This window comes from Podarcis erhardii (assembly GCF_964252035.2).
Source record: "Podarcis erhardii genome assembly, chromosome: 1".
NCBI lineage: Eukaryota > Metazoa > Chordata > Lepidosauria > Squamata > Lacertidae > Podarcis > Podarcis erhardii.
The window spans coordinates 85,508,894-85,533,957 of record NC_138497.1 but is presented as its reverse complement, the minus strand read 5'-3'; the positions used below and the strand labels follow the sequence as shown (position 1 = coordinate 85,533,957).

At 45.5% G+C, this 25,064-nt stretch overlaps 1 protein-coding gene and 1 long non-coding RNA gene across 2 annotated transcripts; one reads left to right on the top strand and one right to left on the bottom strand.

The window, feature by feature from the left end:
* Nucleotides 1-3,660: 3,660 nt before the first annotated feature.
* On the bottom strand, nucleotides 3,661-15,489 carry UNC93B1 (unc-93 homolog B1, TLR signaling regulator). Its single transcript, XM_081838357.1, has 12 exons — nucleotides 15,407-15,489; nucleotides 14,789-14,889; nucleotides 13,165-13,306; nucleotides 10,505-10,658; nucleotides 9,932-10,093; nucleotides 8,974-9,103; nucleotides 8,655-8,748; nucleotides 7,994-8,118; nucleotides 6,635-6,817; nucleotides 6,267-6,540; nucleotides 4,909-5,027; nucleotides 3,661-4,642 (listed from the first exon to the last, which is right to left on the bottom strand). The coding sequence occupies exons 1-12, from the start codon at nucleotides 15,414-15,416 to the stop codon at nucleotides 4,322-4,324; spliced, it is 1,815 nt and encodes a 604-aa protein (XP_081694483.1). The 5' UTR covers nucleotides 15,417-15,489; the 3' UTR covers nucleotides 3,661-4,321.
* LOC309328581 lies at nucleotides 4,170-5,266 on the top strand. Its single transcript, XR_014150830.1, has 2 exons — nucleotides 4,170-4,303; nucleotides 4,814-5,266. It is a non-coding gene; the product is annotated as an uncharacterized lncRNA (long non-coding RNA).
* Nucleotides 15,490-25,064: the final 9,575 nt, after the last annotated feature.

The following is a 25,064-nucleotide window of genomic DNA, read 5'->3' as shown; positions in this document are numbered from 1 at the left end:
TTTGAGGTCTTAGATATATGTTAAATGTTCATAAGTGTACCAACCAAGCGGGTACGTAGATCAGCACAGGAAGACAGACCTGGAACCATTTTTGATCCCAAACTGTCCCAAACTGGCCAAATGTTTTCTCTGCAAGGTCAAAGGAAAATGGGAAAGCCTCCCCATTGTCTTTTCCTTCACAAATCCTGTCTTAATGTCTGTGTTTGGATAGGGTGAGCCTGTGACCTGACTTAGGAACTAAGTATTTATCATTACAAAAGACTGGCCAGGCTCCCCAGGTTATCTAATCAAGTAAGAAGGCAATCCAATCACGTGACCATTAAACAGGTAACCTGTCAGAGGAGATAAACAAGTCATTCAGATTTCTGTTTCAGACCACCTTTTCTGTGATGTAGGTATGTGGGGGGTGGTCTTGAGCTGCAGGGCAGGGAATTTAAAATGTCCATATAAGGCCTTGCACACCATTGTTCTGGGTTCTTCTTCCTTTCCTGCGTGTGAGGGGAGCACCCTGTTGCAACAGATCAATAAAGATCAGGCTTACTAGCTGCTTTGCTTCTCAATATTCTCTTGTTGGCCTCTGCTATTTTCTCCTACCAATAGGGAACCTACGTAAGGACTCTATATGGGCTCTTGGATACCCCATAAGGGAAAAAGGGCAGATTTTGTTTGTACAATACAAAAGCGTTTCATACAGTTAAGTCTTCATAACCAGACTTCCCAACTGTCGTAGAAAATTTAGGGTTGGCTTTTGCACAAAAATATGAGTCACATTGCTCCACTCCACTCTGACCCTTAACCACCACTGCCATGCAACACCCTTCAGGGAGATGTGGCCTCTGTGCTGAAAAAGATCGCCTACAACAATGTTAAGGTTTGTTCCCATACGGTATCAGTACAGATGAAGGCTGGTCTATAAATATTTTAAATAATAAACAAGCACATAGACAAATTGCTGCTGAGCTGCCTTTATAATTGTGAGGCCTGAGATTATGATGCAGCATCCTCAGCTGTTGCCATTGGCTACAGACTATCTGTGACATCACAAAAGAACATGGCAACCTAGTGAATATAAATGTGGGCCTTTTACTCTTTCCCAACAGAACGCAGAAAGCATCAGCTGTGACATTCAGCATTGTCTGGTATTTTCCCACATGGAGGATGTGAATTGGCAGATGGACAAATGTGATCATCTGGCTGTGGGATGCTATGGAGTGATAAGGCAACTTTACTTGATGAGCAGGATCACAGCTTGAAAGTGGCTGATATCCATGGTAAGGATGTCTGGTGATCTATGTAGCAAAAGCTGGCAGATATTGGTGGATGTAAGCTGGTGGAGTTCACATTTGGAAGCCCACATTTGGAAGCCCACGGAAGGCTGAAGCAGGCTGATATTTGGGAATGTAAGTTGGTTGAAATTCACCTTCAGAAGCTGGTCAACTGAAGCTCGTGGATGTTTGTGGAGTAAAGGCTGTTAGGATATTTCTGTTCCTCCTTAAAAAAGGAACAGGCTGTTGTGTGTCACAAGCCTGCGTACTTCCTGCTCACAGGGAGTTTCCGTTTTGTATATAGCCTTTGCTTCTGGCTGTTTCCTCGACATGAAAGCAAGCAGGCATGTTTTTCCTTTGTTCTGACCAATGTTGAATAAAGCTGTAAATATGCTCTTCTGGGTGCATCTTCTGTTGTGGAAACTCTGCTCTTCTGGGTGCATCTTCTGTTGTGGAAACTCTGCAGAAAGGGCGTGCATGAGTCTTGGAATGTGTCTGAGGCTCGTGTCGCTAATTGACTGATGCTGTTCTACGGGAGATCGAGAGATTATCTGGAGACGACGTGTAGGCTGCCTGATGCCTTTGTCTCCCTGGCAGTATCCCAACAACAGGTTATGGGCCCAGCATGCTTCCGCTGCGCCACTCTGCTTGAACGTGAATGAATGCAGAGTGAAATATGAGTGAATGTGTCTGCTGGAATTATTCATGGATGTTGGTTATCTTATGCCTGTGTGTGTGTGTGTGTGTGTGTGTGTGTGTATGGAAGGTTTCAAACACAGTCATGTGAGTGTACGCATGTGAAAGGAAACTGGTGGATATTCATGAACAGATAAAACCTGTGGAAGTTAGCAGGTAAATATTTTTCTATATACCTCAACCTGTAGTGTCTATTCTATCTTTTTATTCAAAGACAGATAATGGAAGATCAAATACCTGAGTTTATTATGAGACCTGCCTCACCCATATCAGCAAACATGAAGAGTGGGCTGTAAATATTTTTAATAGTTGAAAAAAATTACTGCTGAGGTGTCTCCAGAATTTTCAGGCTCAGGGAGGCTGTGCTGATGCTGTTATCTACAGACTGCCTCTGATGTCACAAAAGGACAAGGGGCAGTTAATAGGGGAGTGGAGGGAAGAACTCCAAGAGAATGCGGCTGAAGGAAAGCTGGGGTAGGACCAGCTGGAGGCACAGAAGAGAAATCAGGGTTGGCTCCTTCCTGTCTACTTGAGTTGCCAACTTTTTGGTCTCTCGAGATTCCCATGCCTGTCACACCTACACAGATGTAAAACATAGATGTGCCTTTCAATGAGAATTCCTCAATCCTAAATAATTTTATAAGGATCCCTAGGTTTGGAAAACTTCTCCTTTCATTGAAATATATTTGCTGCATCCCTTAAGACTTTATTAATGTATTTTATTTAAAATCATTTAGAAACAGTTCCACCATTTAAAAAAAAATACAGTGTTGAATTATACAATGTAGAAACACTATAAACAACTAAAACAAAAATACAAAACCAGTAAAACAGTAGTATAAAGGCATATTAAAAATGAGGCATTGTCTGAGGCATGATGAGCAATGAAGATTTGCGTTTGAACCTCACCTCTGCACACACACCCAGCTCAAGAGATTGCCTTGGAGAGGATGTTCTTTCCACAGTGCCCCTACTTCTTCCCTGCCCCAAATATTTACAGTATTGCCTGATTTCCTTTCAGCTGTCAGTGTTATGCTGAGGATTAAACTTGGGTCCTTGGACCAAGAAGACAGGACACTGTCTTGCATCCCTTCAGGCCACTGGACTACCTAGCTCAGTGTTGCCTTTATCCGGCTTTGCCAACATGGTCCCTGCAGATGCCATGGTGCCCACAATGCCCTGCCAAGCTCCCCTCTGCCTCCCAGTTCAGGATTCAAAGTCTAAGCTTGAGGCTAACCAAGATTCTCTCCATACTAGGGTTGTCAAACCCACAAGGCAACCTGAAATCTCCAGATGACTGACACCTGTCAAAGCCTCCTTGCACATCACTTCCCAAGCACCTGGCAGCCAGTCAGTGATGTGCAAAGTGCTTCCCATGTCCCGCACTCAGCACTTCCCAAGCACTACACACAGAGCTGGAAAAGCTGCCCTCTGCAGACTGTGACTGTATAAATTCCTCATGGAGAACCCAAGTCATACAGCCAATCATGTTGCATCTTTACCTGCCTTGCAGCTGACATCAGGTGTGAGGCAGGTGAGTGTAGTATGGGGAAAATAGACCTCATGGGCAAAATTGGGCCCTGGCTTACAACCAAAGAGCAATCACTGCACAATGCTCAGGAACTGTGCAGTTGGAATTTCCTGCTAAGTAAGACAGCTGACACACAGCTGCTGCCAGTCAACTTTTATGCTGAGTACATTTTATCAACAGTTGAAGACAAAGTTCTTTATTGGTTTATCATGTGAGCACTGGGTGTCAAATGAGCAGGATCAATTTTGTTGCAAGGTCTTTAGTGGATAAACTTGCATATTATCAGAGAGAGAATACCCACCAGCAATAGGGCCAACTGTGATAGGCCACAGAAACACCTTCAGGAGCCAAACTACACAGTAAAATAACTTATGAAAATGTACCAAGACTTTACTGCCATTTGTTTCTAAAGACTAAGAAAAGTTTGACGTAATCCCCCTTCACCCAACCTCCAGGGGCTTACGCATCTAAAGCGTTGACATTTCGTACCTTGTACTTATTTCTCAGAATCCACCTAAACTTTTCCATGGGAAGATGCCTGGATATATTGTACCACCCACAGTCTGAAGCTGAAGATTACAAATCCCACCACATATTAGGCAGGGGAGGCATGAAGAACTTTTGTCAGGAAGTGTGCCTTTGAAGCTTCATTCTCTTCCAACTGTAGCTGAAGTGTCAGGAGCGAGATAAGGAAATGGCTCAAACACAGCCTGTGGTCCCAACAAAGTTGAAACATGGCAGAAAGAGGATTCAAGCGATGGAGAGAGGCTGATGCCAAAGGCAGCTGAGAGTCATGTCCCAACCCAGACAGGTGAGAAAAGGGCAGGCACTAGCCCACATTCTCTCCCCCTTCCCCTCCCAAGGCCTGCTCATAGGAACATCTGTTCCTTCGGCGAGGTCGATCACGGAGGCCACTGGGTTCCTCCCCTTCTGCCTCTTCCTCAGAGGAGTCGCTCTCCTTATCCTCTTCCTTCTCAGAGCCAGTCTCGTCAGAGTTGTCATCGTCCATGTAGCGGTAGCCCCGCACCTTGTGACGGGGCTTGGGAATTTTGGGGAGGCGATGAGGGATCATCTGGGCTACTTTACGCTCCATCCACAGGTAAGATATTACTGCAGCTACCAGAGTAGCGAGCACGATGGATAACTTGGCCTAGAAGGAAGAGAGACTCCATCAGTTAACACAAAGGTCAGTTCTGCAGATATGACCTAGGCGAACTGTCACCTAGGCTCCTAGGCGCCATTCTATTAACCCTTTCTGCTCATTCCTTCAAGTTCCTTCACAACACTACTGGCTTTAGATTTATTCTCTTGTTATCCCCAGGCCAGAGGAACTCTCCTCCTTTCAAAGTCATCTCCATACATCACCAAGAGCCAGAGAGGTCAAAGAATTCATGCAATGCCAGACTTCCCACTCACCTTCATGGGCAGTCCAGACCAGAGATAAACAACGAAGATGGCTATGGCTTGCCACCAGTGATATATGGTGAAGACGAAGTCCTGACGCTCCTTGTCTTCATAAAGTATCCCCAGGAGTGCTGTAGGGAAAGGGTGGGGGACAGGGATACAGCAAATAGATTCAGAGACTATTAGCTTTCATTGCCTATCTTATTCTTCACAATCGCCCTTCACCCATATTTGTGTGTGTGTGTGTGTATGTGCACATGTGTGTGTGTATGCACAAACATGATAACCCTTCATGATTCTGAAGAAGCAGACTGTAATCCAAGAAATCTTACACCATAATAAATGTGTGAAGCCTTCTAAGGTGCTACAAGACACCGCTGCATTATTTCCGCTGTTCTCAGTACAGACTAGTATGAAAGGTTAGGAAAATAATGCATCTTATAAAATGCTCCCCTCCAAAATGTGTAACAAACCATGGAAAAGCATCTTGGGGGCAGTTACTAGGGGTGCTCACGCACGACCAGTCTATAATGCATGTAAACAAAGGAGCTGTACACTCACAGTTGTTGACATGTAATGTTCAGCTGTGTGCACAATAGATCAACAAGCAGACAATGTTTCACATAGACACTTGTACAGATGGAGAAACCACTTGCATCTGTGTTGAGTGCCATGTGTGAACAAGCCCATTATTTTGCTTTACTAGTGATCAATGATGCCGTCAAGGGAGACTCAACTCAAACAGTTAGAATTGAGCCTCTTCCAGGTAACCAGCATCTATCACACCATTTCAGAGAGGAGTTGTTACCATGGTATTGTCCAGCTCAGCTTGCTGTACCTCCTAGTCCAGAGGAAGCCAAGGTGATGTCTTCCAGATGTTGTTGGACTCCCAACTCCTATCATCCCCAGCGATTGACCATGCTAGCTGGGGCTGATGGGAGTTGAGAGTCCAAAAGCAGGACACAGCATTGGCTACTCCTGTCCTAGTCTGTGGAAGGTACAACAGCTACTACACCAAGTGCAGGCACTGTTTGCAGCCTCTGCTTCGCATCCAGAAGGTCCCAGGTTCAATCCCAAGCATCTCCAGGTAGGATGGGAGAGAACTGTGGCTGAAAGCCTTGGGAGTTGCTGCCAGTCACGGTAGACCAGGGTTTCCCAAACTTGGGTCTCCAGCTATTTTTGGACTACAACTCCCATCATCCCTAGCTAGCAGGACCAGTGGTCAGGGATGGTGGGGATTGTAGTTAAAAAAAAACAACAGCTGGAGACCCAAGTTTGGGAAACACTGCCATAGACAATAGTGAGGTAGACAGACTGATGATCTGACTTGGTATAAGGCTCCGACACCAAAGGGGTATTGTTTTACTCACAGCTGAGGCCTGTCTTGTTGAGGGCACTGCCAAGACCCCAGAGTGCAGCTACCAGATAGAGCAGGGCTTCTTCGCCTAAGCTACGGGCCTGAGGCGCCCAACAGAAGAGGCCGATCAAGAGGATGGCATGGACCGATGCTCCGGCAAGCAGGGGAACTTGGCGAGGCAGACACAGCATAGAGAGACCCAGGGTGGAGCAGACAGCAGAGGAGAGTCCATAAGCGGTGAGGATGTACGCCATGCGCTCCAGGCCGATGGAGCAGACACCATAGTTCTGGGAAGTGGAGAGGAAGGACCTTTTGGTTAGCACGGAGGTACTTGGGTGCCCAGCCCTTCCTGTCTCCAAACCTGGGAGGACTTCGCATTACCAGGGTGAAGCCAGTGCAGAAGAAGACCACCTCAAATCCACTGTAGATGAAGAAGACAATGAGGTGGCGCAGGCGGTAGTCCCGCATGTGCTTGAAAGGCAGCTGGAAGATGTTGCCCCAGCCAATGCTGCGCAAATCTATCTCCTCTGTGGGGCGATAGGCTGAGCCACACAGAAGCAACACCTGTGGAAACAGAAAGGTGTGGCACTGAGATACCAGAAGCTGGGCAAAAATGACCAGGGCTCTCCCTGTACTCTCCTTGTTAAAAGGAGGAATGGGGGCACCCGTGACCTTCCACACAATAGCAGAACTCAGCCCCAGCCAGCATGGCCAATGGTCAGGGATGATGGAAGCTGCAGTCCACAAATTATAAGGAGGGCCACAGATTCCCCATCTCTGCTGAGAATGTTTAAGCATATTTTCCTGCATTGTCCCATCACCTCCCCTGCCAAACATACACATCAACGGCAGCCAATGATGTGAGGCAGAGAAATATGAAACAAGATGACATCAGAAGTCTGTCTAAGTATTACAGATGGGGCAAAGAGAGCTCATCATGGGGCTGCTGTTTTCAATGGCAACCCAGTATCCATATTAATTCTGCCCCTTGCAGGGTAAAATAAAGAAATGGATCACATTCACATAGACCAGAGATTTTGTTCATTCATCTCATTTAACCTCATTTCCACCTATGTTCAGGGACAATTTTGATATGGCTGTATCTTTGCGTAGTACCACTTGAAAGCTCTTACCTGGGTCCACAATCCATGTGGCAACAGCAGCAGCAGCAGCAGCAGCAGCAGCAGCAACGCTTACCCTATGCTCCAGCCCATACAGGTGGAACACCCATACCCAGCTAGGTAAAGACAGAGGCAATCCTAGTGTGTGGCTGCTGCAGATATACAGGTCAATGCACTGATCCATAGTAACATTTCTGGCTGGGACATTTTCCTCAACCTGCCTAGAATGCAGCCACATAACCTTTACAGTCAAGAGACAATATTCTTCTGAAACAGCAGGAGGGGACCGTGCTGTTATGCCCATGTCCTGCTTGCAGGCTTTCCATAAGCATCTGGTTAGCCTATGTGAGAACAGGATGCTGGACTAGATGGGCCACTGGCCTGATCCAGCAGGCTCTTCTAATGTACGTAGGCGGTCCAAGAGGATTGCACTATCATGTGCACAATGAACCCATTTGCTTTGTATGTGATTTACCTGCCAACTGTGTTACACATTTTAGGGGCAGAGGAATCTGGGTTGCAGAATGTATTGCTTTTACTACTGATTTCATGATGACCACAAGCAGGGTGAGTTAGTCCATGCCTTTGCCCTTGTGCTTTTTTGTCCCTAGCTTCATACCAGGAGCATGGAGAGGAAGGCCACTCCCATGAGCACACTCTCCACCGTGATGAGCTCATTGCTGCGTGGCAGCTTCTGCAGAACTGTGGTGTTGAACCCTGTGAGAATCCCATGGCTCTTGGTCCCTGCAAGGAAAAAACCCAGCACTTTCAGAGACCACAGGCCTAGTTGGGAAAGGGTCCCCAAAGATTAGGATCATGGGTATAAAAGGCAGGGGTGGGAACACTTATTGCCCAGAGGTGGACATGTATGGACAGTAGGAAGTTGCATGCCAATGGATAAGGCTGGAGTCAGCAGTTGGGAAGGCCTAGACCATTCACTGACTCACTTGCTCCAAGACACTCCCGAAGAAATTTCTCCAAATCCCTCCATCCCCCTATTTTCCCCAATCATTTTTTCCATTAACTGCACAGCTGATTTTGTCTGGTAACCCTACCTCCTCCCAATACATAGACAGGTAACTTTACAACAAATTCCTTCTTCAATCTGCCCCACCCCCAAGATCTCAGAGAGGCAACTTATATTAAGCTCCATTTGCTCAAGGAATGGGGGGTGGAGGTAAATGGCTACCTTACAGCAAGTCGGCCAGCAAAACACCTCTTCTGCATGCAAGACAGATGCTCTACCCACTGAGATACAGCCCCTCAGCCAGGATACTCACCGCAGTGCTGTACGCTGAAGAGAGTGTGGTTCAAATCAGAGAGGTGCCCCTTTATAAAGAAAAACATGGGAAACTGGGCACAGACAAAGCTCAGCTGGAAAACAGGGTGAGAGAGAATGCAAGATAAACCAACTGTGGGCAGGAGAGAGAGAGATAGAAACCCAACATGTGCAGAGAGTGAGAGGGTGTCCCCTCACTGAACTATATCACCGATGGCTGCCATTTCCCAACAGACAAGGAGCGACAATGGGGAATACATACCCATCCCACTCCACCCCAAAGGTACATGAAAAAAAACCCCTTTAAATAGAGCTCTCACATAGAAGATGGCATAAAAGACAGTCTGGAAGCCAACAATGTAGGAGTTGTAGGCCCCACGTGGAGCCCTTTGCTGCTCCTGGACATGTTCCAATTTGTAGTTCGCATATTCATAGTACTTCTGCGCCATCCTGTTGAGGCAAGTCGAACATATCAGATGACCAGGTGAGTGCAACCAGCTGCCCACCTGCTCTCTCCAGGACACACTCTGGGCCAGGGTAGGGAGCCTGTGGCGCTCCATATTTATTTGTTTTATTCATTTATAAAATTAATATGTATACACTGCTGCATCACAAAAATACATAAAAGCACGACTGAAAGAAAACCATACAATAAAAGCAAAACAAGTCAAAAATGAAGGTCAGTACAGTCGTACTTCAGAAGTCGAATGGAATCCGTTCTGGAAATCCGTCCGACTTTCAAAACGTTCGTGAACCAAGGCACGGCTTCCAATTGGCTGCAGCAAATCGGAAGCTGCAGAAACCACAACAGACATTTGGGTTCCAAAGAACGTTCGCAAACTGGAACAATCACTTCCAGGTTTGCAGCCTTCGGGAGCCAAAACGTTTGTCTCGCAAGGCGTTCAACTTCTGAAGTATGACTGTATGTTTATTTATGTTGTGAGATGCTCCCACCACCCCTATGCTGGCTGTGGATGATGGGAGCAAGAGTCTAAGGACACCTGGAGGACCACATGCTCCTTATACCTGCTGTAACATTCCTCCTCCCATGGAAGCTACCAATAAATGCTTCTGCAGGTTGGTGCAACCAGAACACCCAAAACCCATTTACCACACTGACGATGGAACATCTCAGTGCCAACACCGGTCGGGAATGCACAATATTGTTAAGGAGAGTCGCTAAGTGACCAGAATGGTACTTATGTATGGTAAAGGCCATGCAAAGACACTTGGGGAGGTCTTTCAATCTAGTGTCTTTCCCTTCTGCAACAGGCTCACCGGGTGACATAATTGCCCATGGAGGCCCAGAGAGGTATAATGGCAGCCCCGATGGCCACGGCCGATGGCACCAAGGTATAGTAGCGTTCCCAGTAGTTGGTGGAGACAAAGAGTGTGTAGACACCCACGGCCAAGAATAGCATCCATTTGGTGCCAAAGAATCTGGAAAGACAGAAAAAAATAGGTCTGTGTTCTAGGCAGGGCGAAATGTTTTAGCAACTGTGAGATTACTAGTGTTCTAGCTACCTCAAGGACACAGGATTCAGGTTTTTTCACCCCTTCCAAAAGAATGGTGCATCCACACTGAGGGTTTTTAGCACTGCCCACTGATTGTTCTCACACAATAAGCTACATAATCTTCTATGCTTCAGAATCTGCATTCCCCCCATCTCTTGTCATGTTTTTGCTCACTTTTGGCAGGGTAAAGTGTGAGAAGTCTACAAAAAAAAACCCTAGCATGGGCACACCCAAAATTTGTATTCCAGGCACAACTCCCCCCCCCCCAACAAAAAAGTATGAATAGCATAAAAAGTATTCAGAGGGGGTGATCAGGAAGTCAGAGCAGAGGAATACCTGATGAGCATTGGAGTGTAGAACAGGGCAACAATAGGTGTGACATTGATGCCCATCAGCATCTTGCTGTCAATGTTCTGTAGTTCCAGGTTGCTGTATTTCACCTCTCGGTACGTCTCGTCATAGTGCAGGATGAGCTGCATCTGAAGCAAGCCTAAGGGAGATGACAGGGACACTTAAGAGTTGGCACAACCTTGTTCAGTACAGGTACCACACTGCTAAATTAGCTCCCCACCCACCCAAGGGGAAAAAAGCTAACAATGGCTGATGAAGGCTCTTCTCTCCAAGCGGAGGGAATATTTAGAGATTGCACCAGGGCTGCAAGATACAGTCATGTTCAGAAACAGAGCTGATTTGTCCAGGATCCCTCTGCTTGCTTCCTCAATGAGTTCAACACCACACTGAGACCCACACCATCCAACAGGACCAAGTGGGTGAAATCGTTAAAAAGACACCCGTTTTAATATACTCTTGGAAGCTGAGGCAGAGGCCCAAGTTTCATCAGGATGTCAAGCATCATAAGCTGCTTTTCCTCCCTGCCACTGGATCTGCTCCTTCTAGATTGGCAGGATGATGCTATTCTGTTATTCTGCTGCAGAGGAATAGTAGGATGCAACTTGCATATCCTGCTCATTCACAACAAGGTAAGGTCCAAAAGCTTTTGATCTGAATCAAATGTGCAAAATGAAAATGAAAACAGATAGTGCTCCCTCTGGGACTTTGCCACCAGAATGCCCTTGTGAGGAAGGCAGCATATTTTTAGTGCTCCACATAAAGATACACATGCAGTTCCCTAAACAGTGTTGCCTCTATTAATTACCATGTACAAGGACCATGGAAGTGAAGAGAGGTTTCAAAACAGTGTTGTTCGGTAGACTGAGCCCCTAAAAACCAAGCAAATCAACACCTGTAATCCCAAAGGGTCTTTATGAACTACAAAGTAGCACTTTCCTCCATTTTATGAAGTAACGGGTGTGCTACATGCAACGAATCACCACTAGAGATTTAAGTTTGCAACAGGTCACCATTTTGGATTTAATTTTATCGCAGCAAACCAAAACTTTTCTGTTGGGTTGCAACTTCAGCTTCAATTGAAAGAGGAAATAAAGGTTTCACCCAAGCAGATGTTGCAATCCTGGCTTAGAGACCAGAAATATTGCAATCATAACAATTGTGGCGCTATGTAAGGAACCCACGGCATTGTGTCCTAGGCTGGTATAAAATAGCTGTGGTTAGAACCACAGGAAAAGCACTGAGCTGTCACAGGACTGGATCAGCCGCTGAAAACAAAGATAGGGAACCGAACCACAAGAAACAGACAGGCAAGAACACAAAAAGAGCTCATCTGGATCAGACTAAAGGCTCATCTAGTCCAGCATCCCCTTTCCTGTAGTGGCCTCTGGGAAGGCCATGAGCAGAACATGAGAACAACAGCACTTCTCTACTCGCCTTCCCAGAAATGCTATTCAGAAACATGCTGCCTCTAGTCCTAGAGGTGGTTATGTAGCCATTATGGCTAGTGGCCACAGATACACTTATCCTTCATTCATGTGTTTAATCTCCCTTGAAAGCCATCCAACATGGTGGCCATCACTACATCTTGCAGTAGCAAATTCCAGAGTTTAATTATGCACAGTACGAGGAAGTACTTCCAATATTCAACTTCATTGGATGGCTCCAGCTTCTAGTATTGAGAGATGCAGAAACATCTGCCCATTCCAAATGGTTGTCAACATGTATCTGCTCTACATCTCAACAGGCTATAACCTCCCTATGGTTGCGGAGTCCTGCTAATCATCCGCTTTAGCCAACAGATCCTGGAGTTTCCCATCCAGCTGCCTGGTCCTTCCATGCCTCACTATACCACTATAGTAAATTTGGAAGCTGCAAGTTGCCTTGAGACATCATTATTTCAACCATTTATATACCGCTTAATTTCAACAACTTCTAAGTGATGTACAAGAAGCGCAATATAATGCAAACATAAATCTCGTTAAAATGATAAAACCAGAATTCAGCTAAAATGCCAGACGCAATATGTTTTTGAAAAAGTCTTCAGTCGGCATAGGAAGTTCAAAAGGGCAGGATCCTGCCTGATCTCAACTCTGCAAAATTAGGTCCACAATGTTGGATGCACAGTTCTTAATGGATACAAGCCATGTATCTGAACCATAGGGGATTACTAACAGTTACTCCCCTTGAAGATCATAGAATAATAAAATTGTAGAGTTGGAAGGGGCACCAACGGTCATCTAGTCCAACCCCCTGCAATGCAGGAATCCCAGCTAAACCATCCATGACAGATAACCATCCAACCTCTGCTTAAAAACCTCCAATGAAGCAGAGCCCACAACCTCCCAAGAGAGTCCATTCCATGTCAGTGATCAGGCAGGGATTTCAGGGATCAAATTATTTCAAAAATAAAGATAAAATAGCTGGTGGGAAAGTCTTTTCGGAAGGCAGCCCTGGGAACTGCAGTTTTCATGACACCCACTTTTATACTTTGCCCCAGAATCTTGGCAATGGATCAATATGACCAGAAAAAAGCAATGGATCAATATGACCTAGAGGTACGGCTGGACTTGCAGGCAGATGAGCATCTGACAGAGACTAGGCTATGGGTAGCAGCAGGAGAGGAAGACAATGAAAGTGTAGCATACCTAGAAAGACCCCATAGGTCAGCATTCCTCCCAAGCTGGCTGCCAAGAGGTTCTTGATCACACCAAAGCGCTTGCGGCGGAAGTACTTGCTCTCCTCCTTCTCTTCGTCATACTCGGCGTGAGCCCCCACAAAGTCATCCAGCTAAAGACAGAAGGATCACATGGGGGTTAAGAGAAACACCCTGGTAAACTCGCCCCCCCCCATAGCAGAGAGCCAGCATGCCACATATCTCAGAGAGGTAAAGGTAAAGGGACCCCTGACCATTAGGTCCAGTCATGGTTGACTCTGGTGTTGCGGCACTCATCTCGCTTTGTTGGCTGAGGGAGCCAGCGTACAGCTTCCAGGTCATGTGGCCAGCATGACTAAGCCGCTTCTGGCGAACCAGAGCAGTGCACGGAAACGCCGTTTCCCTTCCCGCCGGAGCAGTACTTGCAGTTTGACGTGCTTTTGAACTGCTAGGTTGGCAGGAGCAGGGACCGAGCAACGGGAGCTCACCCCCTCGCGGGGATTCGAACTGTCGACCTTCTGATCGGCAAGTCCTAGGCTCTGTGGTTTAACCCACAGTGCCACCCGCGTCCCATCTCAGAGAGAGAGAGAGAGAGAGAAAGAAATGAGGGCCACTGTGAGGTAGTGGATAGAGGGCCAGACTAGGAGCTGGGAGACAAAGTTCCAAGCCCCACTTGGCCATGAAGCTCACTGAGTGACCTTGAGTTAGTCTTTGCCTCTCAGCCTAACCAAACTCGCAGGGTTGTTTTGGGGATTAAATGAGGAGGCCGGCAACCATGTTCACCACCTTTAGCTCCCTGGACAAGAAAGCAGGGTATAAATGCAATAAATATGTTTAGGGAAGTTTTTAATGGTTGATGTTTTAACGTGTTTGTAATATTCTGTTGGGAGCTGCCCAGTGTGGCTGGGAAGGCCCGGCCAGATGGTCTGGGTATAAGTAATAAATTATTATTATTAAAATAAATAAAAAGGCCATGACTTAGGGTGAGGAAGGCACTGCTAGAGAGGACTGTTCTCCATTCCAAGGCTGTTTTGTAATTGCAGTTACATACAGTTACATACGCTTCAGGTTACAGACTCCGCTAACCCAGAAATATTACCTTGGGTTAAGAACTTTGCTTCAGGATGAGAACAGAAATAGTGCTCTGGCGGCGCGGCGGCAGCGGGAGGCCCCATTAGCTAAAGTGGTGCTTCAGGTTAAGAACAGTTTCAGGTTAAGAACGGACCTCGGGAACGAATTAAGTACTTAACCCGAGGTACCACTATATTATTATTAGGCTGCTGAGAATAAGTGGTATGCACGTATTCTTGCATGCATGTTGAAGAGCCAGCATACATGCCCAAAATAATTTTTTTAGCATGTTGATGTGGAGGGGCTTTCCCCTGCTCCACATCAAAGAAAGAAAGCCCCTGCTATCCTCATCTTATCCTCACAACAGTCCTGGGAGGTAGGCTAGGCTGAGTGAGCGAGCTCCATGGCCCAGTGAGGATGTGAAACCTGGTCCTAGTCTGACACTCTCTAACCACTGTGCAGAACTGATCGCATTCTTAAACGCATTGAAAGACAATTTCCATCTATTATAAATACTTTGCTGGGGAGTGGGAGAGGCTTCTTACCTGAACCTCTGGGCCATTCAGGATAGGGCCGTTTATGACGTCGATCCCCTGGCCGTCGGGGGGCGGCCCGTGGCCCGGCGCCTCTTCGTACACATTGCCACCTGCAGGGAACACGCGGCGAGAAGGAAACGAAAGCTGAGCACTCCGCGCCTCCCTCTCCCTTCCCTCGGGGCTGCAAACTCCGCCGCAGACTCGGGGGTCCCGGAGCAGTTACACCAGCAGCACCCCTTTTTAAAAAATAGATCCCCCCCCCACGTCTAGACCACGTCAGGTTTTCTGCTTGCACCGTTTTACGGCTTACCGGGCAAAGAGAAATACACGAATATACAAACGGAAGTAATAAATAACGAAATCTTTCCTTCATCAGCACTGACACCGATTTCGCGCCGGGACAGGTGGCGGTTACGCTCGCTCCACTTTGGGAGAAAGGATGCTAAGATAAGGAACGTCAGAAAGTTGTGCTAGGATAAAACGGGGTTCTAGGAAAGAGAGGGCGCTTCTAAAAGCACACGAAGGGGAAGCGGCGCAAATTCCCGGGTTGTTTCCCCCACCCCACCCCCACCCATCCCGGATCCTGATCCAGCTTCCCCTCCCACGCAAGGGTCAATTACAGTATACCTGGTTCCATGGCAGCTCCAGAGGCGTCACTGCTTCTCAGAAAGTGGAGGGTTCGCTGCGCTTTTCCGGCTCCACTGGGGTGGGCGGGGTGGAGAAAGGGAGGGGGCGAGCTCTTAAAGAGGTAGGAGTATCAGAAAGGCGAGCTAGGGGAGTGGATTCTATACGTATGTCATATTATACACAGTAAGCGTGTGTGCGTGTGTGCAAAGCGGTTTCTGTGCTCACTCTACTTAAACGGCTGCATTAAAACATTGCAATAGTTCGCCCAAAATACTCTTGATAAATCGGGGAGCAGATTACTACTACTACTACTACTTTTAATACAGGTACTTACAACAACCGACTTTAAAAAGGCACCTACTCTTCTTTCCCATCCATTTCTGCAGCCTAGATGTGCCTTGCGAATATAGGTATATAGATACATGATATAGCTATGGTTAGAACGGTCATAAAATTAAAACAATAACAACGCAGGAGTCATGGGATGGAGGAAGAATGGGAGGAGAGTAAGATGTTGCAGTGGAGTCAGTTGCAGCACCCTAGAGCTGTGCGTCTCTCGTTCTCTTTTATCCCAGTACCTTGACTACTGCAGCAACTCAGCCCCACTAGTCTTCAGGAACAGTGGAACCCAACCTTTCTCAACCTAGGGTCCCTATACATTGTAGGACTACAGCTTCCATCATCCCTGACCTCTGGTCCTGCTAGCGAGGGATGATGGGAGTTGTATTCCAACAACACCTGGGGACTCAAAGGCTGGATTCTAACCCATTCTCTTCCCCTGTGATAGGGCCCGTGCTCACAGTCCAACATCCCTACTTTCTTCTGCAGTAGGCAAAGCAGTGTGGACAGCTCCCAGGGCAGGATAATTCCTACCCCATCCTATATCAAACAGTTTACTGTAGAGATGAGCACATATTAAAGCAGGACATCTAACTGGCTGTCAGCTGTCAGCTCCCATCTGCACCAGCCAGTATGGCCAATGGCCAGGGATGATGGGATCTGGAGTCTAGCAATATCAGAAAGGCACAACATTTGCTTTCTCTGTAATAGAGAGATGTATGCTGCAAGGCTCGACCATTTTTCTCAAAGTGAGACTCAGCAATAAAGCTTTGTTTTCTCCTTCATTTCTCAATTCCTACCCCCTTCACCCCTCCCAAAGCCAAATCTCTCATTCCTTGTAAACATGTAATGCAGGAGCCCAAGTAATCGGGACGTGTTCTAAATTCATTTCCTGTCCTTCAGGCAAATCTAATTTAACGTCATCACTGGGGTTCCTAGAAGAGTTATTGTAGCTTTAACAAGCAAAAATCTAACTGGCTAAATTCTCTCCAGTGTTGCTTAATACCAAAGGAAAGTTTTGCCTATAGAGTATCTCGCTATCATATTCAAGCATGGGAGTCCATGCCAGAAAACAAAGGCACCCGCTAATCTGGCATGCTCACTTCTTCACTTGGCCTGTGACACATAAGGATTGTTGCCACAGAGAAAGGCTGTAGCTTCCTCTTCTTCCCTAAACCTTTGCTTCTGCCTTCTGCTCCATGTGCACCTGATCACGGCCCCTTCCTTCCCCTTTTCCCTTGCTGGGCATGCAAAATAGGTCTGAAAGGGGACAGGGGTGCTGATGCAATGGCTGCTGATGACATGGTCTATTATCTTCCCCAATCTTTCTGTTTTCAAAAGAAAGCGGCAAAAGATGAAGAAGAGGAGGTAGAGAAAGAGACCTGCAGAGATGTGAGGCATTCTTTAAGATGCTGCAGTATTATTATTTCAGTTGTGGGGTGAGTGGGTCCAGTAAGGTCTAGCAGCAGGCCTCCCTATTTGGCCCCTGAGCCATTTCAGTCAAGCCACACCCACTTGACCTACATCAGACATCATATATGATATATGTGTGGGGCAGGCAAAGACATGGCTCCCTGCTGAAAAGGGAGGTGTCCAGGCACCACTGATCATCTGATTGTTGGTATTGGCAAAGCCCTGCCAACAATCAGGTGATAAGTGCTTGCAAAACCCTGTGCCTTTGCTAGGGGAGTTTGATTTCAAGTCACACAGGCAAAGGGAAACATCATGGGGATGTCAGGTGGTTGATAAATGGGCATCCTGCCCACCTGTCAAAAGTGGCCGGTGGGGGTTGGGGGACCTAAGCGTCCAGCCCACTGCGTGTTCCCCATCCCAGTAAAGACAGTACAGACAGAGGATTCTTCTTCGACACAAAGGATTCAACTAAAGTTTCTTCTCCATTCCGTCTGCCCCTACATTCAGCTATCATAAATCCCAGGATAATAGGAATGAAATGTGATTTTTTTAACAAGGGAAAGAGAACGGCTATCTGATGCATGTATCTCACAGGGATCCTGAGTGAGTTCACAACAGTGAATAATGACACTTCTGCACAAGTGGAGCTCAGCTTTTTGCGGACTCTTCAGCCACCTGCAAGGGTGAGTAGGTGGAAATGGCTCATATAGGTTTCATTTTCTCCAAGTTCCATTTCTCCTGTGTGTGCTGCACACTCCCCAAGTTCCCTTTTAACTTCTGCTTTTAAGCACAGTCATTCTCAAACTTTTGTTTTCAGTTCTGTATACTTTGTAGGCAATGTGATAAAAGGCTTTTGTGCACATTTTATTTCAACACATATTTTTTTATTTGTAAGTTGCACTTCCTCTGAAAGATACCAGGGTGATGTACACCAAACATATGAATAAAATACAATAGAATAGTGCTAAGCACACAAACATAAACAAGTTGCAGATCATTTAAAACAGCAATTCATATACTGTACATATTGCAGATGATGAGTGCACCTCCTATCTATCAACTTGTGAAACCCTGGACAAATAAGCATTATTACGGTTGGTGTCTGAAGCCCAACAATGTGAAAGACAGGCACACCGTGGCAACCTGGGGTGCCTTGAATGATAGTCAGCGGTGCTGCGGGGAACACTGGCCTCTGTCCCTCTTTCCTTCTCTCCTTGCATCTCTGCCTCCCAAAGGCTTGCATAGCTGTTTGTTGCAGCAGCCCTGGCTACAAGCTCCTCTGGCAAATGGGGCCTCTGGGGCTGGCCAGGGGGTGCTTCCCAGGCCCCTGTGGGGCAGTGTGAGGAGGCACCTCTCTTTGGGGAAGTGGGGGGGGGGCAGCTCAGAGACCAGAGGCAGCAGCAGCATCTGAGGGAACATTCCCCAAGGGAGGGTGTTTGAAAAGGGGTGAAGGGCTCCTGGCTCTGCAGGCAAACAGGACGACACCACTGGGTTCCTGAGCCCCACAGGGGTGCCGCAGAAAGAATGTAGTCGGTCAAGGGTGCCATGGACTCGAAAAGGTTGAAAACCTCTGCTCCAAGGGGAAACCATGGAGAAGAACCTTCTATGCATCCTCTCACCTCAAATCCTGATGGGACCATGAGCAGAGTTTCCATCTTCCCTGCTGATCTTGAGATCAAATTGGCTGGTTTTTGGAGGAGGTATTCTGCAGGTATTTAGGATCCAAGGTTTGTAAAGCATCACGAATCCCCAGTAGCCAATGCAAAGCTTTGTTGTACCATTCCATCCCACTGCCCCTGTTAATAAGCTGGCACCTGCATTCTGCCCTAGCTGAAGCCTCTGAACATTTTCAAGGGCAGTCCCACATAGACAAGCATATTGCAAAAATCCAAGCAATAGATCACCAGAACTTGAGTTATTGACAGCAGGCTATCCCAGTCCAGGAATGACTAGTTGGTGAACCAGACATAGCTGGAAAAAGGCACTGAGCCTCCAGTGACAATTGTGGATAAAGGAGTACCTCCAAGCTGCAAATCTGCTCCATCAAGGGAATGCTACCCCATCCAAAATGGGCTGTTTCTCCAATTCCTTGATGAAGGAACTGCCTATTCACAGTACCTCTGTTTTATTGCAATTCAGCTGGGATTTTGCCAGCTCACCCACCCAGGTCTTCCTTAAGTGCCTAGTTAAATTTATGGAACTATGAGTCTCTGCTTTCATATGTAACCAGAACAGTATAGAGCAGGACACATGGAAGTGGCTCCCCCAGTGCAAAACTTAAAATTTAATCCTTCCTTTAAAAGGAATCCTAAGTTTGCAAATTTGTTTAGAAGTAGGCTTCTTTAGGCTTAATTTCCTGTTTAAACCTAGTGCATCAATGTAAGATAAGGGAGATAGGCTGACAATTCATTAATTGACAAGTGGAGCAACTCTATTATATACTGGTGCAACAAGACGCAGGAAAATAATCACCCAAACATATTACCGGAAACCATTGATCAGGCTATAGGCTAATATAATTTGCTTCTCCTAAATTAAAACAATTAAAATAAACTTAGCATTTCACAACTGTTGTGCTTCCTCCACCCCTAGCTTTGGTAACAGCATGCTTGAGATTCCACAGGTGCAATGTGCAAAAGGTAACAACTCGAGCAGTTGTAGCAGTTAGCAGGATTAGTGCAACCATTGAGGAGACCTAGTATAGTACTACAGAAATTCATATGTAAATCAGCCACTAGAGGGAGTAGGTGTGCCACATAAATTTTAGCCTTGTTTATGCATGCTCTTAGAAAGGACACGAGATGAGTCCTATCTTCTAGCGCAGTACAGTGGTATCTCGGGTTAAGAACTTAATTTGTTCTGGAGGTCCGTTCTTAACCTGAAACTGTTCTTAACCTGAAGCACCACTTTAGCTAATGGGGCCTCCTGCTGCCTCCATGCTGCTGCCGCGCAATTTCTGTTCTCATCCTGAAGCATAGTTCTTATCCCGAGGTACTATTTCTGGGTTAGCGGAGTCTGTAACCTGAAGCGTCTGTAACCCAAGGTACCACTGTATATCTCCCCCTCCATCTAAATCTAGCATAAGGGTTTACCTGAGGCACCTGCCAAAACCTGTATCCCGGTAGGGACCCCATTGCCAATCCTGGGAGTCTCCTGGTCTGCTGCTTCTCCTCCATGCTGTTGCCTAATTCACCTGGTCTACCTGAGCAGGTAAGCAGTGTGGGGAAGGAGCAGTAAACTCTATGCCCCTTGTCCCTTCCCTCTGGCAGGGGATTTGGACTGGGCCCAGAGGAAGATGCAAGCGGATCAGCAAAGACCACAGTGACAAGATGCAATCTCACTCAGGACTCCCTGAAAATGTGGAAACAATTGCAGGCTCTGCTCCACAGTAAGTGTCCAATCTATATTTCTGAATCTTTACAGGCTACATTTACGGCTTAAAGGCAGCTGTAGAGTAGGAAGAACATTTTGTGCTTTCAGGAGAGTTTCACTTCTGATTGCCTCAGAACTTGAAGGCTCTTCAGAGGATTATCTTATATTGAACCCTGGGGAATAGAGCAGATTAAAGAAAAAAAAAAACTGATGATCAAAACATTTTTGCTTCCATAAATACGCCTATGTCCCTACACCCAGAAGCTTCTTTCCTTAGTACTTTGCAAAAAGGATGAACAATTGTCTTGGCATTAAAAACCGCATTGGCAATATAGCAGAGGGAGGGCCGCCTGCTGCAAAAGTCTGCACGTTTGACTTCCACGTCATAAAAACAAACTGGATAACACTTGCATGAATGTGAGGATTGCCAGGTCACTACCGGTGGGTGTTCTTGGTTCATTTCTTCTGTGCTGCTGTTTGTGAATTTCCTGTACCTGCCTTAAAGAGGCAGTTTATAGGATCCTTTGTCGTTCGTCATCACTTAAACACAGGCACAGCGTAAACATATGGCTAAGCTTTATGATTACGCTTTAGCAATTAAGGTGTTAAGACCTGCTCCAGAGAGATGTGGGTTCTAAGGTAATGTGCAAAATATGCACTTGTTGTGTGCCTCCCTAATCTCTGAACAGTGTGAAATTCAAGGGGTTTCAGGCACTTAGCCAGGGTTCAGTTTGTATTTCCTCTTGGAATGAAGGACAGTGGAGACTGTGGTGTCTTTAGGATATATGGTTTATTCACGCATATCTGCAACCTGAGCCTTCTGTGATGCAGAGGTTCACAGCATTCACTCTCCAAAAGGATCTTGGTTCTCCCACGGATTCAAACAAATTCAAACATTGCTCTCAAAAGTTGTTCTGACCGACTCAACAGTTTGGTGCTTTACCTCCAGGTCTTATTACTTCCACTTTCAACTCTAAACTCAGGCTTTGTCCTTCTAAGTATCTCAGAATTGAGGGAGGGCCCCCAATCATTTGTCTTCTCACACAGTCCTTTTTGTCCCTTTTCCCATTAATGGTTTATATTTAAACACTTGCTGGGTTCAAGGGCGAGTAGGATCTTTCATACATCCTACTTCCTCCCCCATAAACTCAAAACAATATGCATGGCATTCCCTGACAAATAAAGTTGTAGGATTGGAAATATTTCCTCGCTGACATTTAGTAGACTCAGGGTAGGAAACCTCAGGCCTGGGGGTCAAATGTAACCCTCCAAGTCTCTCCCCCTTGGGATTATCCCCAGGTAATGCCCCCTCCTTAGCCACACCTCTCTCCTTGAACCTCCCAACTGTCTTCCTTGAATGTTTTTGCCTGGCTGCAATTTGTCCGTGAACTCTAACCATGCCTCTTGCTTACCTGAATGGAAGAGAGGTGTGTGTGTTCCCCATTCTTGCAGCAGAGGACAGATCCATTGTCCGCTTTAATGTGGCAATCCCTTGCCCTGTGGAACTCCCTACCAGTGGAGGTTCAGAAGGAACCATCTTTCCCACCTTCCAGGTGTCTTTTGAAAACAAATACTGTTTAAACAGCACTTTTCAATATGAATTTTCTCTTTTTAACCAGTCAGTACAATTTTTCACAATTTTTTTAAGCTCTAATGAAAATTCATGAGTGTGAGCTTTTCTTAGTATTTTTGTATGCACCTTTGCCCTATACACACATATTTTGCAAAGCAATTTCCTCATATAGAATGCATTTTTGTATGCTACTATTATATGTGTTTTATTCACCTTTTAGCCTTGCAAATACACACACACATATACATACACACACATATATACATATAGACAGACACACCATATTTTTCCATGTATAAGATGCCCCCATGTATAAGACACCCCCTATTTTTGGGGACTCCTCAGCATTATCTGTGTATGAGAGGAGCCCCAATTTTAAACCTAATTTTTTAGTCTTATACATGGAAAAAACCTAGTCTTATACATGGAAAGATACGGTGTGTGTGTGTGTGTGTGTGTGTGTGTGTGTGTGTGTACACACACACACACACACACACACACATTATTGTACACATAACGTGGTTGGAGAACTGCACTGCAAAATTAGAAGCATTGTGAATTTTGTAAAATGGCCATATTTCAGTTCCAGTATTATTTATGATAGTGCAAATTGGAGAGGCTCACTTTTAAATTTTTTTTTAAAGTAATTTTTATTAATTTTACAACATAAACAAAAAACAAACAAACATAACACGACTTCCCCAAACCTCCCCTTCACTGCATCCTTATTTTAAAATTTTTTTAGCAATCCTTCATCCCTTTTTATATTTAATTCTCTTTAAAGCTTTTTTTTCCCTAAATTTCAATTTTTACAGCTGTAATTCTTTATATCCAATCCCTTGACATCTTAACATTCCAAAATTTTGCAACAATTTTTAAGACAGATTTTGAATTTTTTCCAGTCTTCTTCCACTGTCTCTCTCTTCTGGTCACGGATTCTGCCGGTCATCTCTGCCAGTCCCATGAATTCAGTCACCTTGGTCTGCCATTCTTCCAGAGTAGGTAGTTCTTGCGTCTTCCAATACTTCGCCAAAAGAATTCTTGCTGCTGTTGTTGCGTACATAAAGAATGTTCTATCTTTCTTTGGAACCGTTTGGCCCACCATGCCCAAGAGAAAAGCCTCTGGTTTCTTTATAAATGTCCACTTAAGGATTTTCTTAATTTCATTATAGATCATTTCCCAGTAGGCCTTAATCTTCGGGCAGGTCCACCAAAGATGGTAAAAAGTTCCTTCGCATTCATTACACTTCCAGCAATTGTTATTGGGCAAATGATATATCTTTGCAAGCTTGACTGGGGTCATGTACCACCTATAGATCATTTTCATTATATTCTCTTTCAAGGCACTACATGCCGTAAATTTAATACCTGTGGTCCATAACTGCTCCCAGTCAGCAAACATAATATCATGACCAACATCTTGTGCCCACTTAATCATAGCTGATTTAACCGTTTCATCCTGTGTGTTCCATTTTAGCAGCAAATTATACATTCTAGACAAATTCTTAGTATTGGGTTCTAGCAATTCTGTTTCTAACTTTGACCTCTCCTTCTGAAATCCTAGTTTCCTGTCCTGCTTAAAGGTTTCATTAATCTGGTAATAATGTAACCAGTCTCGGACTTTAGGTTTCAATTTCTCAAAACTCTGTAGTTTCAGGTTTTCACCATCATATTCTATAATTTCACAATATTTTGGCCAATCTGAGTCCATGTTCAGTCTTTTTACCGCCTTGGAGAGGCTCACTTTTAAATGCGAACTGAACTAAATTTCTCACCCACCCCTGACACAGTTCCCTGAAAAGAGAGAACGCTGGTGGGCTTAGTGCTTTGTCATAGCTCCTGTGACTAGCAGGTTCGCCAACAAGCTCTATAGGGATGCGGCTGGCGCTATGGTCTAAACCACTCAGCCTCTGCGGCTTGCAAATCAGAAGGTCAGCATTTCGAATCCACATGACGGTGGTGAGCTCCTGTTGCTCTGTCCCAGCTTCTGCCAACCTAGCAGTTTGAAAGCACACCAGTGCAAACATATAAATAGGTACTGTTGCAGCGGGAAGGTAAATGCTGTTTCCATGCACTCTGACTTCTGTCACGGCATCCCATTGCACCAGAAGCGGTTTAGTCATGCTGGCCACATGTTCCGGAAAGCTGTCTGTGGACAAATGCTGGCTCCCTCGGCCTGAAAGCGAGATGAGTGCCGCATAGTCACCTTTGACTTGACTTAACCATCCAAGGGTCCTTTACCTTTACCTTGGGACAGATTACGTAGCCTCCTTTTGATCTTCATTTACCTCTACTGTGCTTGTTTGAGCATGTGTAATGTACTCTGAGAAGACAGGAGTGCTCTGGTCCATGGGGTCATGAAGAGTCGGACACGACTATACAATAAACAACAACAACGATTGTACTCTGAAGTATTGCAAAGTGTTTATTGTTCCATTGAAGTTTCTTAAAGAATCTAGCCTGCAATTTCATTTTTTAAATGGATGAATCAGCAATGGTGGGTGGCATTTATCAGAGATTTGTGTCAAAGCTTCCTTTGGAACAAATAGGTTTTGTTGGAGCTCATTATCAAGCCTTGCGATAATTTTCAGGCATAACAAAAATAAGTTTGGAAAGGATTTGAATCTACAGTATAGTTCATGTTATTTTCTTCGACCAAAGCCTCAGCGATGGGCTTTAAATGAGGGTGTACCACCTTGGCAAGTGGGAGGCTGAAGAGGAAATTAAGCCCCGACTTTAATAATGTTTCAAAATGTGCTGCTATTTAGAGGGGAAGGGTTATTGCATTGTATCGCATTGTATTGTCCTTTCTCGGTTTCATTGTTTCTTATGTAATTGTTATTTTGAAAAATGCTTAGAAACTGTATTAAATGGTATATAACTGTAGTAATAAGGACACAATCCTAGAACTGCCAGGTTGAGTATAGTTATGATCCAGTAGATCTCTGACTGAGCCAGATT

Bases quoted from the DNA above. Each gene is read 5' to 3' on its own strand.
- UNC93B1 (XM_081838357.1), bottom strand. The intron at 8,749-8,973 runs GTGAGAGCTCTA...CCTGTTTTCCAG, and splicing joins TCTTTTATGCCATCTTCTAT to CTGAGCTTTGTCTGTGCCCA. The intron at 6,818-7,993 runs GTATGAAGCTAG...CTGTTTCCACAG, and splicing joins CCTTCCTCTCCATGCTCCTG to GTGTTGCTTCTGTGTGGCTC.